Source organism: Belonocnema kinseyi, chromosome 7, assembly GCF_010883055.1.
Source record: "Belonocnema kinseyi isolate 2016_QV_RU_SX_M_011 chromosome 7, B_treatae_v1, whole genome shotgun sequence".
Lineage (NCBI taxonomy): Eukaryota > Metazoa > Arthropoda > Insecta > Hymenoptera > Cynipidae > Belonocnema > Belonocnema kinseyi.
Genome location: NC_046663.1, coordinates 64,369,539 through 64,384,601, shown reverse-complemented (window position 1 = coordinate 64,384,601; position 15,063 = coordinate 64,369,539). Strand labels below are relative to the sequence as shown.

The window sequence follows — 15,063 nt, the reverse complement described above, 5'->3', positions numbered from 1 at the left end:
TCATTTACCAAAAAAGTTCTATGGTTCACAAAAAAATTTTGTTCAATGGAAAAAAGAGGTTGGTAATGTAGGAATCCCACTGTGTCGCATGCCCTTAAGAAAAAAAAAACAATTTCTTATTGATGCAATGTTATCTTTGCAAGTAGGTTTCATAACTAGGCTGGAATTTGTTCGTAAATTTTCCTGCAAATTTTTACCCGTATCGGTTTAAGAATAAGATACGGAAAATAGCAAGATATTTTAATATTATTTTTTATGTGACAATAGCTATTTTTAGTATTTCAGGAAATTCCAGTTTTAGCACAAAATGAAATAAATAGCTCATGCAATGGGAAATATGTGAAATTTTTGTATTTATTTCAATTTCCGGCTTTTTCCTAGCTTGAAGATTATAATTATTAACCTAATATTATTGACTATTTATTATTGACAATATATATTTCCCTACATTTTTTAAACACGCCAACATCAAAAGTATAAATTACTATAGTAGAGAATGCTGCCACTCCCAAGCGTGGAAAACGTGCGAAGGGGAAATTAGGGAAATGAGAATTGAAGGAATACGAGTGAAGCGGCGAGTGGAAACGGAAAGAAGGGACAGAGGGCGAGGACGCAAATCAGCGGGGCACCCCGTCGATTCTGACCATAAGACGCAAATCATCGGCAGCGCCACGCACTGATTTTACGAAGACATATGGAATCACATACATTTACTTCCTCTTCGCTTAGCTGGATTGAAGCTTTACGCTCAAACAGATTTATTTATTTTTATGTATTCGAAATTGCTGGCTCTACTACTATGACCTAGAAAGCCTTCTTAATTCGCATCAGGTATCAAATAATACGCCCGATCGAAGTTCAAGTTGCCACGAATATTTCCTTTATCGTCCCTTGGCCTCGTTTTTAGACAGAATTACCTTTAGGTAGGGCGTACGAAGATCGAACAGAGAGTGAGTGCCAACAACGCCGAGTACAGAATTTGTGCCTAGGCCATAGGTTACGCACCTAGATTGCCGACTATGCTACGCAACTCAACGTGTGAAGGCATACTTAAGGGGAGAGATACCTTTAGAATTTCCAAAAAATCGATTTTTTTTCTTTCATATTTTGAATGTATAATATTTTAAAAATATACTGTAAAAGGGAAAAAGGAAAGTATTAAATATTTATGGAAATATTGTCAAAAATGTCAGTCCTCATACCCTCACTAATCAGGTATTCGGAGCGCTTGGGTCGGAACAATGTTTCTATCACAATAGGTTTGTATACATATATTTTTTTTTTCGTCCCAAAAATTCTGGGAAGGCTGATTACTACGTTACTACGTTACTACCTTTACTACGTTTATTATGTGGACCCGGAATCGCCGATTGATCAGCAAGTCACAGAAACTAATAGTTATACCGTAACGAATCTTTAAACGTGATTATCTCGAAATTGACTTTTCAAAAACTGCTCGGGCTGTAACTTAAAAAGCTATCGGCCGATTAGGCTGAAATTTGCAGGAGTTTCTCTTTATGGTACTATCGGAAGGATATACCTAAAAGTGTTGAAAAAATGGTCGAAAATTTGGACCTTCGATTAAACAGCCAATATAAATTTTAATTTTCAACTTTTTTATTATTTTATAGGTTTATCCTTCCCTTTAACATATAATAAGTATTCTGCAGATTAGCCATTTAGTAAAAAAAAATAAAAAAATCACATGTTTTTTTACATTTTAACAATGTAAGAAAAAATGTCCAAATTAATAAATGATCTAGTTATGTTATCAACTCAAAAAAAATCATTAAAATTGATTGATTTTACCCTTTCGAAAGGTATCTCCCCCCTTAAATTTGAGTGTTCTATAGCGGGTAGCCATTTTCCCTGCCCCCCCCCTTACTCGCATTGGATTGTTCCACATGGATCATCAGGTTGCCTCACCACTTCACTCACATGCGCGACGCAACACTTAGTCCGGCGCACCTACTACTCGTAGTGCACGCTGTAAAATACCGGCTGGTAGTTTTTTGACAGTTCGCCCTAAACAGCCGGTTTAGAGTCCCGCGTGTTCGTTTTTCCCTGCTGCCACGGTGCAGTGGAGGTGACGTGTGTGACTTGACGATTCACACCTTCTTAGTCGTAAATCTGTCGATGTTGAGTGTGTGTATATATGGAGGGTGACGTAGCGTGGCCGAAACCCTCGAGACTTCTGTCCTATGACAGATCTTGGATGGACTCTGTGCTCGACCAGGTATAGTCAATTAAGGAATTTGATATTTAATTTAAGTTGATTCGGCGTGCATTTACTAAATTTGGGCGTGATATAGAATACCACGTCACAATTTGTAATACTATTACTTACAAAAGAAGTTCAAAAAAGCCAACGCTGAGAACAGGGTAGTAGCGAACTTCATTTTTTTCACATATAGAGGAAAGTAGTTAAGGGTGTCGGTTAAGTCCGACTTTGAATTTTTTTGACAGGTACGGCACTGGTTCAATATATATATTCTTTCCAAAGGACTTGAGAACTAAAGAAAGAAAACTTGTCGAATGTCCGGGATTTTGCAAGATTCTTGAATCAATAAAATGTTGAAAAATCAAACCTTTTGTTAAGGGACATGGCGTGAAGTTGACAGCTAGTCTGCTGGCTCATCACAAATCCAGTTACAACTCACACATAGGACATCTCAGTTTATTCTGCATTTTTCTCCATTTCGCGACGTATTTCGCAAAATTTAGAGTCATCATCATCAAGACGTGTACCTTCAAAAACGTTATTTGGGTTCGAGAATCCTTTCTTTCTTTTTCAAGTCCTTCGGAAGAAATACATATTGAGTCAGTGCCGTACCTGTAAAAAAGATTCAAAATCGGATTCAACCAACACCCTTAAGAGATATTTTTATTTATTTTTTTTTATGTTCAGTTAGAGTATATGTACCGGACGTTATCCAGTTCGTCTTTTTAATTGTAAATCTTTGCACAGATGTATTTGTAAGATGGACTGTAGAAGTGAAAATTTTTCGTTTTAAATAATTGTATTCAACTGATCTTTTTCCTCCCATTAAAACCATAAATATGGTACTATATTATGATATACGTTCGTTGAACTTTGACAAAATCGTGCCATACCTAATTGTTTAGATTACTTACAACGCCGTTTGGAATGGGGTTGAGTAGGATTAAACACTTATATCCTTCCAAAACAAGATTTAATATAGTTGACATAGTAGCTATTGCTATTGTGGTGGGTAAATCTTAACACCTGATGTTCATTCTTGTTGCAGGTAAAGTTTACTTTGAAATCGTAAAGATTACATTTGGTTTTATCTAGAATTAAAGGAGCGTTGTTAGAAAAAGTGTTGTCGAAAATGAAATAACCCCTTGACTATATTTTCAGTAGTGCCCATGTAATCCAAAGGATATAAAAAAGGGGCATTTTAGGAGTTAAATTTCTGTTGATGGGGTGATTCGGTAAAATGACTAGAGGAAAGTGGAAACAACCAAAAAGCAAAAAAGTAAAACACTTAAACTCAGATTTTTTTTCAAACTGTATTTTTCCTCTTTGACTTTAAAAATGAAATTCACAGATACTATAATGATCATTGTCGCAATCAGGACATCACAATACATTTATGAAAACTCAATCCTAATGATGTTTAAAGAACATGTCGTCGTGCGAATTACAGAATGAACATCTAGGCCAAAGTATAGACTATTACATGGTATGATAATCATACATCCAGTGAACTTGATCACATGCCACTAAAATGCACTAAAAGTTGTCAAATGCGAACTACCGGACAATTTGATCAGGGAGTAAATCAATCAATCATAAATTAGCAACAATAGCGTATATAGTGTATTTCCTACACAGTAGTATTTACATTTCAAAATGTAATTAATCACGATCAAAATAAATAGATATACAGATTTTATAGCAAGCTAGCTCAGTTGCTACACTGTCATAATTGGAATAACAATTATCGCTTGTTACTACCAATCAGTTTGAAAATCTTATCTTCATCTGAAGTCGAGAAAACTTATATATTCCTGCATCAATTTTGAATGATGCTAACGAAAAAAGTTTTACTATAAAGAAATCATGTTTTGAAATCTTATAAAATGCTATGGGTGTATCCGCAAATTTTATTTTCAAGGTTTGCAAATCACCAGACTACCTCCTGGTCCCTAGCTTGGGCTAGGCTGGGGCCTATAGACTGGTTTTATTTTGCATTTCCTAATTGCTTGTATTTGAGCCCAGCTAGAGAGCACGTCGTGGACCGAAGCTGCGTAGAGAGTGAAGTGCATGAAAAGAACGTGGTTGAACGGAACATTCTAGACTGAAAATCTGCTAAAAGTTTCGTTTTATTCATATGAAACAAGAGTAACAAGATGTATGATTTAGTTTTGATTTTTCTGCATTATTTACAAATAATACAAAAAATGCTTCGAGATTTGACGAATTTTGTATAAAACAAAAGATAATCTGTCAAAAATAAAGAACCGTGAATTGATAATAACGTAAACTAAATCCTGGGCCAATTTGCATGTCCAAATTTGTAATCAGCGCATCAAAGTTGGTCGATAAACGAGATTTTAAATATATAAAAAACTTATGAACTTGGGTTTCAGAAATTCTGTCTCTCCCAAAGTCTTGAGTTTCATAATTTTTAAAGTTGCTTGCATGAAAGTTCTGTACACATTTCTGATAAAACTTTGTATAAAATAAAACTATACCTATACATAAAAAAATGTTTCCATACTAAGAAATGTTTAGAGCTCCAGTTATACTCGACATGACTTTTACTGAACTACTTAAAAAAAGGTCGTGACTAAGCATACAACAGAACACACTAAGTTTATACAAGTCAAACAGGTATGCAATAGCAGTTTGGAAAGTGTCAGTGAAACATGCCGTCTTCGCTTCCTGTGATGTTTATATTTATCTTTACCACAGCGTAAGTTCTCCAAAATTTAAATATAATTCTTTTTTAATTTACTGAAGAATCAGGTGAAAGGTAATTGTAACTATAGAAGAAAACTGTCTCAATCACTGCATAAATTATTTAAAATAATGCAAATACCAATTTATCGTCATATGAAATTCTATCAAATAGATACCGCAAGTAAATAAAAAGGATTATCAACCAATTTCATTTAACATTTTGTTAAAATATTTCATAAGCTTCAAACGTTTTACATTTGGAATATTATTTATTTCAATAGCTGTATGAGGCTTGCAACTAGCGAGTATTATAGTTTTCCTCCAAATTTTATATTGGGGGCCTCAACTTCCTCTTATCAAATAGAGGGCGCTTGGAACATATCTGGTATGTAACCCTTTTTTATATTCAACTTTATAGTGAAAAATAGAGTAAAATAATCAACGACATTTTCCAGATAAAGCTGAAAGCATTTGGGATCGATTTGTGCATGATAATAGTGGTCGTATTGCTAATAATGAAACTGGTGACATTGCATGCGATTCTTATCATAAATATAAGGAAGATGTTGCTATCTTAAAAGAACTTGGTGTACGTCATAATTTTTAATATCTTTACATATTTCTTCAATATTCTAACCGCGAATTCATGTTTTACAATTGCACTGTTTTCAACTATACCAATTTGAGATTGTACAATAGTCAACGTCCGAAATTAAATCTTTTCAACTCCGAGATCTCTATCTAGTTAGCATACGTTTATCTTCAAATAATTCAGTTCAGAACATTTTGGACTTTAATTCAAAAAACTTCTAATTTGCAATTGAAGATTTTTACAGTAAACAATCCAAAATTCCGGAAGTTGAAGTGATGCAAAATAACAGTAAGCGAGATGAGAGTCGAATGCGTCAGATTTGTGCGGGAATGTCGATGAAAACGAAAGAGGTAAGAGGGGGTGGGGACATTGGTGATAGAAAAAGAACGGGAAAGATGTATTGACGAGAGGGTAGAGAGGTGCGTTAAGGCTAAGTGCGTTGCGGACAAATGGACAGACGGGTCTGGTGAAAAGGTGCAGAAAGGAAAACTTATTGAAAGGAAATAAGAGGTTGGTGGTTATATGCATTAACAGGAAAAATTCAGCGATCGGAGAGAGGAAGAAAGTCAAAATGTAGAAAAAGGAACTAGAATGAAGAATAGAGACAGGTTTGCAAAGAAAAAGAGTTGAGAGGGAAAATGGGGTTACATATGCAACGAAAAGAGAGAAGTGGAAAAGCGGGGATCTTGACTTTGGACAGAAGGTGGGGGTGAGTGGATGAAAAGTTTAGGGTAATCAATGTGAGAGTCAACGGGCGATAACTGAAGGCCGAGAAATCAAAAGGGCCGAAGCTCCAAATTCCAAATTTTACAGGGCGTCGAAAAAACGTTCCCATTTCATGATTTTTTAATACAAAAATTAAGCTTTTATAAAATGCTTTCTTTTAATGGAACGCGTTTGTACGCAACAGTATAATTTCTTTATTTGAAAATCATTGGAGCTTGGAGCCACAGAAGTTCAACAGGGGCCTGAGTCGAGGGGTACTGTTGAATCAAAAGTCTAACTCAACGAGCCATGTACGTTAACTTTTGAAGGTACTCGCAGTTAACGGCTGGAAAAAGCCGCTTTTCCTGCTATCCTCTCTTACTCCGTTGATTTTAATATTTTTATTTTAATACGAAAATAATCAGAAAACTTTCCTCTTTAATGTCCCGTTTGCAGTTTTTCGTAATTTTTTTTTATTACAAAAAGCCACTTGGTTCATAAACGAAAGAGCAATATTAAATAGCGGTGACTTAGGCCCTTGTGATTGCACAGTACCCTCGATTTATGACTTTTATAGAATCTACATTTTTTTTAACAATAATGCAAATTTTGTTGTGTGTTTTCAACATACCAATGTGTAGGGATTTTATTTAGGAATTCGAAAATGCAAAAAAAAAATTTTTTTGAAAAAATGAAGCTTAGGTCTTTTCGTTTTTTAACCCTTCAACTATGCTGAAGATTTAGTGAAACGGGAAAAGAAGATTAAAGAAAGGATTGAACAACCACCGCAGGGTCCTACTGGGAGCAACCTTAATAGAGCTAATGTGCGAAATGGCCAGTCAGTTCTAACATTTGTCAGGATGACAAACGGCATACGGCTGCGTCTAGGTTCACCGCAAAAATATCCTTTATAAATTTGAAAATCTTCGCGGTATTCATTTTTGAAATCGTCTAACATTATTTAAATGATTTTAACCAAAAAATCATTCACCTACATTTAACGAATACATAAGCTGCATTTCGTTGAGTTTATACTGATTGTTTTTGTTTTTGAACCTAGAAGCGGCCGTTTGACATATCGCGTATATCAAATAAATATTTACGTAACATAAATTTTATCTTTGTCACATGAACGTGCTGCAGCGTTTCTATCTAACTTAAAGATAACATTTATTCTTGGGGATAAGGAACCATCATTCTTAACATTATTAGGGTTCATTTAAATTGAAACATGTACCTTTCTCAATTTCATCAATTGTGTATCGAAAGCCCAGAATCATTTTTTTTTAATGAAAACTTTTTTATTCTTATTCAGCCTTCCCATATCTTTGGGGAAAGTTTTCATTATTTTTCTAAATATGACACCGATACCAATCCAACAGTGGAGATAAGTACACTGGTGAAATACTACATGGTAAGGGGTCTCCATCTTCTGCTCTGAAGGAGAGCCATAGGGAAAAGCTATGGCTTGAAACCGGAGACACTTATGTGGATCTACACAGCGATCCTGCTACCCAGACTAACCTACTAGGCAGTCTGATAAGTCCCTAAAAAATGAAACGCGGAGACGTTTTTTGGCCAAAGTCGGTTTTCTTTTTCAACATACTCTTCTTTTAGGTCGATACAGCGAGTCCAACGATTTTCTAACTCTTTGATACCGTCCGAAAAGTACTCGATCGCAAGGTCTCCAAAATACGCCTCAGTTTCAGCTATGAGCTCCTCATTCGACTAAAAACGCTTACCGGTGAGCCATCTCTTCAGGTTAGGGAACAAGTAATAGTCGCTGAGGACCAGGTCTGGTGAATACGGTGGCTGAGGAACCAATTCGAAGCCGATTTCATGCAATTTTGCTTGTGCAACTAAGCATGAATGAACAGGCGCATTGTCATGGTGATAAAGCGGTTTTTTCTTCTTCAAATGCGGTCGTTTTTTTTTTTTTTTTGGCGATTTCGATTTTCGATCGGTCCAATAATGATGAATAGTATGCTCCGTATGCTCCATGGTATGCTCCATGGTTATGAATCGGCGCAAAAACTCGGTCGGCTTACGCGAAAATAATAAACCACTTATGAATCGTTCCAGTCAACGGTGCAGAGTCCGGGTAATACTTATCCAGCTTGGCCTTGGTCTCGGAAATCGTTTTCTTGCGAAGATAGTAGTGTTTGATCAAAACTCGAAACTCAGATTTTTCCATATTAAAAAAAACTCGGAGGTTAGTCGCTTCTCAGTGCTGTAACTTGTAAATGCCTAAACATAAATGGCTGACGTTTTGACAGGCGTCATTTGAAGGTTCAAGCTCGACGAAAATGGTTCACATTAGTGAATACTAATGCCATCTCTTAGAATTTTCAGCTACTTATCAGACTGTCTAGTATGTGATGGTGGTCTGGTGGAACAGGTTCGAACTGTCTACTGTGAAGACTTGACCGAAAAGGATCAGGGGACTGATTTTGAGAGGCTTCACTGGTGCTCGAAGTCGACACCCACGATGGCTCTGGGGATACAGAAAGGTTTGGAGCCCCTGCATCTTACACGCCTGCCCCCTGATACTCCCTGGACACAGTAGAATCAAGGGCAATGAGACATCGGATAGGCTAGCAAAGCTAGCAGTAAAAGAAAATGTTTACTTTACCTGAGCCAGTCGTAGACATTTTCAGTAGGTTAGTCACTGTAGATATTAACGGTTGGCTGACCGAGGAACATCAGAATGCGTAGGATTCGGTATCTGGCTGCATACAGGCTAAAACACTCTTGGGCTCAAAGCTAAACTCTCACTGAGCGAGGGAATTACTCAAGCTCGGTCAGAACGAAATCAAAGTCCTAATAGGACTGTTTATAGGGCACGTAAACCACCGATACCACAGACATAAAATCTGTGCGGAAAGGATAATGTAACTTCTACTCACATTTTGTCACTCCCCTGCGATTTCAGAGAAACGTGCGACCCTCACAGGCAATTGCTACATCAATGAGTCTGAAATATCAGATAAACAACGCAGCTGCGGTCCTCTCCTTATAGAGAGGGTTATGGGGTCAAGCTGAAGGCTTATAAGGAGACGTAAGGGGACCACCTAAGCGTCAGGGGCTGTTGCAGTCTCAACTCAGAACAAAAATAATAATAAATACGTCAAAAGAAGTATTTCTGGATTTCGCCAGTATACCCTGTTTACTTCACGATTTGACCGGTCAACACCCCAAATAGTAATACCACGTCGTTCATTTTAGATGAAAAGTGTTCGATGCTAGAGATTGAGAATACTGTCCTGAGGTGTGAGATAGAATAAGAGACAGGATTGAGCGTTTACGATGATAAAAAAATGATTGCAATATTTTTTTTAACAGTTCGACTCATACCGTTTCTCCGTAAGCTGGAGTCGCATCCTTCCAGAGGGTTTTGCGCACTATGTTAGTCAAGATGGTCTCAACTACTACAATAAACTGCTGGATGAACTTTTGGCCAATAACATTAAGCCACTAGTTACTATCTACCATTGGGATCACCCCCAATTAATTGAGGACCTCGGGGGTTGGAGGAATGATCGAATGGTCGAGTGGTTTGCTGATTATGCAAGGATAGTTTTTAGAGAACTTGGACCAAAAATTAAATATTTTGTAACCATTAATGAACCCAGTATTCTGGCCACTTCTGGGTATGGAAATGGAACAAAGGCCCCTGGAATACAAGATAGTGGAAGGGGAGAGTACCTAGCTACTCATAATATGCTTAAAGCTCATGCTAGAGCTTATCATATTTACCAGAATGAATTTAAATCTACTCAAAATGCCGTTATTGGTATTGTTGATGTCTGTCAGCATTCTTACACCAAAGATGCCAATGACAACACCTCCTCAGAAGTGGGATTTGAGTTTAACTGTGGGTGGACGTTTCATCCAATATTTTCTAAAGAGGGAGATTATCCCAAAATTTTTAAAGAACAGATTGCAGAAAAGAGTAAACTTCAAGGCTATCCACGATCACGTCTTCCTAATTTCTCCCAAGAATGGATAACGTATATTAGGCAAGTGACAGTGGTAATGTAATACTTCATTATATTTTATTTTATTGTGTCTCTAATATAGTCAGTCGCTGACCTACGATTTTGACGGCCTAATTTTTACTACTATTTCTAATTTAAGAGTTTTAGAAGTAAGTTACATACATAAAATAAAAAGTTGTAGAAAAGATCCTTCACGTGTAAAGTGCAAGTTATGACATCTTACTGGTTATATACAATTCATATTTTATACAGGGGGTCTGCAGACTTCCTTGGTCTTAACCACTATACCGCACATGTTGTTCAACCCGGAAGTAATGCCCAAGTTCCCTCTTATGAGGACGATCAGAATCTCGTAGTATCATTTCGTCCAGAGTGGAAAGCAACCTCTGTATCAATATTCAAAGTAAGCGCATTTTTACATTCTCATCATAATGACAATTCAAACATTTTATGTGAAAACGGACTATCGCGGATTTCTTTAAGTATTTCTATTTTTTGATCAACCTATATACAAAATGCAAAACAAAATAAATAGACAAAACCTGTTCATCAAAAAAATATCTAAAAATTTATTAAAAATAACTTTTTGAGCATGTGTACATTTATTTCAAGTGCTCGGACTTATATGACTGTATAAAAAAATTAAAATAAAATAAATCGATAATTTCTTTTACAACTATTTGTTAAGGTTTTAGTTTTTGAGTTATAAAATATTCAAGCTGGCCCATGCATAAGCCCCTTATAAATAATCGTGCGCCCTTGAGCAGGAGTCCAATACACTGTAGTGACCGCTGTTTTTCCATCGCTAACCCCGCCAGGGTGCTCTCCTCCTTAACACTGCTTTGGACTCCCGCCCTTGTACGCACATCTGTTTATACCATGCTCCTGATTGGTCCAGCCTAAATACTGTATAACTAAAAAACTAAAACTTCAACTGAATTTCGGAAAAGGAAACTTGAGTCTGGAGTACGAGAACGTAGAACGAGATACGTGATGAGAATGTGTTTATTAAAGCTAAACGAACTTTAAAAAAAGAGTACACAATCCAAAATACAGTTTTGAGAATTAAATGTTTAAAATTTCTGCACAAATGTGAGGGGAATACTATGGCCAAGCGCGTATAATGCTTCGGTTAATTGCCCCTTCCTTAATTTCTTCTTGTAAGGACCTTTAACGACTTTGTGGGACTAATCTAAAAAAATTCATAATAAAAAAGTAAAAAAATATATTTATTCCCTGTTCCGTATATTCATGTATGTTTTATTTGTTCAAAAAACATATCGTTTCCTTCAACAGTAGAAAAAAAGTCAATATTTTTAAATCCTTATTATAGTGGAAAAACTTTATATATATGGGGCATTCTCTGTCAAATCATCGCCCCCCCCCCCCCCCCCCCCCCCCCCCTCAAAACTTCAATTTTCAAGATAAATTAAGGTTATTGGGCTTAAAATTTTCGTTGAGCTTCTACTTTTTCATGCCATATGGCCTTTTGCGATTTTTCGAAATGGTGGACCTCTTATGGCTGCCACAATGAAGGAAACTACTACACATAATCTTTGAATTGTATCTGATACTTGTAAGAATATTAGATTGAATGTCACAATCCACTTTATTTATGTATTTGTGGCGGCTGGTTACGAATCTACTATTAGTTTTTCGAAGTTCCAAGATGGCGTATTCAATATTTTACGTCAACAGCACGAGTTTGGTATGAATATAGGGGTGTTTGGGGTCGCTGATTCTAAATATATTATTAATTTTTCGAAATTTCAAGAGGACAGATCCAATATGGCATTCATTTCATTGTGGCAGCCATGACAAGTCCGCCATTTTGAAAAATCGCAAAAGCTCATACGGCATGAAAGAGTAGAAGCTTCAATGAAAATGTTCAGCCCAATAACGTTAATTTATCTTGCAAAATGAATTATAAGAGGGGAGCGCCTGATTTGACAAGAATTTCCCATATATATTTTTTTTATAAAATGATAGGAAATTAAGGACTGCATATTTTTTGAAGTTTTAGGTGTCAGCGGGATATGGTGCCGGTCTTGGGTACAGTGTCAACTACAAATAACGCTTTTGTTGGTGTTAATATTATTTTTTTAAAATAAATTAGTTCTTTCAAGAAGAAATCGCATAACAGGACTATTTCTCCAACTAAATTTAGTTTGAAAAAATAGTGCTGTAATGTGATTTCTGTTTTAAAATACTTCTCAGAGAAGTATTTATAAAAGTAGTGTTTTCACTGAAATGGATGAAATAATACTTTTCAGAAATTAAGCATTTACAGCATATTTTCGAAGACTTTAATACAAAAAAGTTTTTGTTCAATAATTAAAGTAGTTCGTTTTACTTCTAATGTCACAAATTCACTCTTAAAACGTTCTAAATGTATTAAACTTAATTAAATCCGGCAACATCATATACGAGAAATTGACAGAAACCGATTATAAATGAACTATGATTTGTCAAGACTTATTTTTAACTATGAACAAACTAAAAATTACAGAAAATATTTTCAACTCCTAAACAATATCAGCTTCTATTTATTTCGTTTCATGTCCAATTGTTGTACTCCAGGTTGATTTTTCGATCCAAAAAATTAAAAACAATGTTAACAATTATTTTTATCCAAACTATTTAAGGTTTTTCTTGATTTTCTTTAGTGTAGAAAATTAAATTGGCGTATAAAATAATGTTTCGGCAAGAAGAAAATCAGTAGGTGTTTTAATTTTTTTGTAATAATTCTTTGGAAAATCTTAAATCCTTCAATAATTTTCAGTTGCGGTAAACGCGAATCTAGAAAAGAAACCTTTTTCTTTAATTTGTTATTCTTTGTTTGCTTAAACCATAAATTAATTAGATGGCATCAAAATTACACTTCAATTATAATGCATGGGACATTTAATTTAAAGTCCGACAAGCTTAGACATATTCAAGAGAGGGACTAAGGCTATAGGAATAATATAAATTGTAATCAGTGGCGATAGAAAGTGATAAAATGATAGGGAGTGAGCAGTGGAAATAGCTTTAAGGCCAATTGCAAGCCATGTCCGAATTATATTTAATCCAGATTACAGTGTAAATAAAACGGTGCAGTAATAAAAAGAGTTTAAAAAGAAAAAGTAATGGAATATTATTGTTATTATATAGAGGCCTTAAAATTCAAGTCTTAGCTTATTACTGGTTTATACTTCTATTTTAAAATAACCAACTGTGATGTTTCAGAATTTCTTTGAACGTTTTGAGCCTTTTTCGAAGCTCTTCATCAGAAAAACAATATAGAGGCTATGCATTTGACTTATCGTTTGTAAAAAGTGTTGTTGTGTCTATTGATAAAAATTCCACTAAGTGAAAAAAGAACGGAATTTCTATTAAGTTTTTATAAAACGGAATTTAATATTAGTTCCACAAAACGGAATTATATGTTAAGTGTAAATAAAATATGATTAATTTAACTTTTTAATACATAGTCTTCGTTACGCATAAAGGGTAATGTCAACGATTCCGTCTGAGCTTATATTTACTGCAGAGCGACTCTCATAGATATACAGTAATCGATAAGATATAAAAGTAACAAAACGGAAAAGAGAAGTTCGCAATTATTACTATAAACTACCTAGAATAAAATCTTTTGAATAAAATATAATTTATTGTTGACTACTCGAGAGAGAAGCATTGGACAAAAAATAACTGTTAGAAAAGAATAAAAAGTATGGAAGACAGGAACTCCATAAAAGTTTAAATAATATAATAAAAAGTTCCGGGATGCTTGAAAAGAAAAATTGATTAAAGAGATCACAAGGATTAATATCGTGGGAAAGGGAAACATGAGACTGATGAAATGGGATAGATAAGATTAGCGTTAATATTTTTTCAATTTAGAACGGGTACCAACGCCCAAAGACCTCCAGGTGATGGTAAATGTTAATTACAAGTTTCGCTAGTTATAACGCATTTATAATTATTAGTATTTGTTATGTCTTCAAAATTTAACCTAATATTACTATAAGTGAAAGCTTTTTTTCTGTAATACAGATTGTACCGATAGGCTTTGGTGATACTTTAAGGGAACTAGCGGAAGCGTACAATAATCCAGTAATATATGTCACTGAAAATGGAGTGGCGCCAAATGAAGGATTAAAGGATCCAACTAGAATTCAATTCTTCCATGATTACGTAAGAGAACTTCTACTAGCTATTAACCGAGATGGAGTCAACGTCAAGGGTTACCACATTTGGTCCCTCCTCGACAGTTTCGAATGGACACATGGCTACGGGTAGGTTACAATAATATTTTTTATGTAACACGAGTATATTTTTCTTGCTTTCTGGGCGTGGTTTGGAGCAAAAAAATAGGTAATTGTTGGTGGAGGGGTATTTTACCGACGAAGCGTCTTAGAAGTGCATGGAGGTAGCGAAGTGTTTTTAGGGCCGCGCGTATATGCAAAAGCTTGTCTACGCCTCGGCTTCGAGTCGTTCTTGCAAATCCACAATCTATCCACATACTATCGAATTCAGCAACTTATAACTCTTTTATGCTCAACATAAGTCCAAATTTTGTCCTTTACAGTTTTGATAGAATTTTTTACGCCCTTTCATTTTACTATAAACTTTTGTTCAGAAAATAAGTTATTAACCCTCACAAATTAAGGGAAAAAATGAATTTTATTTTATTTTTATGACTTAATTTTGTTTTAGTATTATGTAACTGCCTACTTTTCGCACTTCAAACTGAATGTTCCTATTCTCTAGATCATTTCCTATTATAAACCATTTGTAGATTTTAGATTAAAACATTTAATTTCGGCTCTTCCGAGATTGGAATAATAAGCATC

The 15,063-nt window shown here is 35.2% G+C and overlaps 1 protein-coding gene across 1 annotated transcript in view; it reads left to right on the top strand.

Annotated features, from left to right (window-relative positions):
• The first annotated feature begins 4,829 nt into the window (after window positions 1-4,829).
• The window catches only part of LOC117177431 (myrosinase 1-like), an 11,992-nt gene continuing 1,758 nt past the window's right edge, over window positions 4,830-15,063 (top strand). Inside the window, exons 1-6 of the mRNA XM_033368105.1 lie at window positions 4,830-4,943; window positions 5,212-5,315; window positions 5,386-5,519; window positions 9,570-10,246; window positions 10,478-10,628; window positions 14,264-14,505. Of these exons, the coding sequence (XP_033223996.1) occupies window positions 4,897-4,943; window positions 5,212-5,315; window positions 5,386-5,519; window positions 9,570-10,246; window positions 10,478-10,628; window positions 14,264-14,505 (1,355 nt within the window). The 5' untranslated portion in view covers window positions 4,830-4,896. The remainder of the gene's footprint in view (window positions 4,944-5,211; window positions 5,316-5,385; window positions 5,520-9,569; window positions 10,247-10,477; window positions 10,629-14,263; window positions 14,506-15,063) is intronic.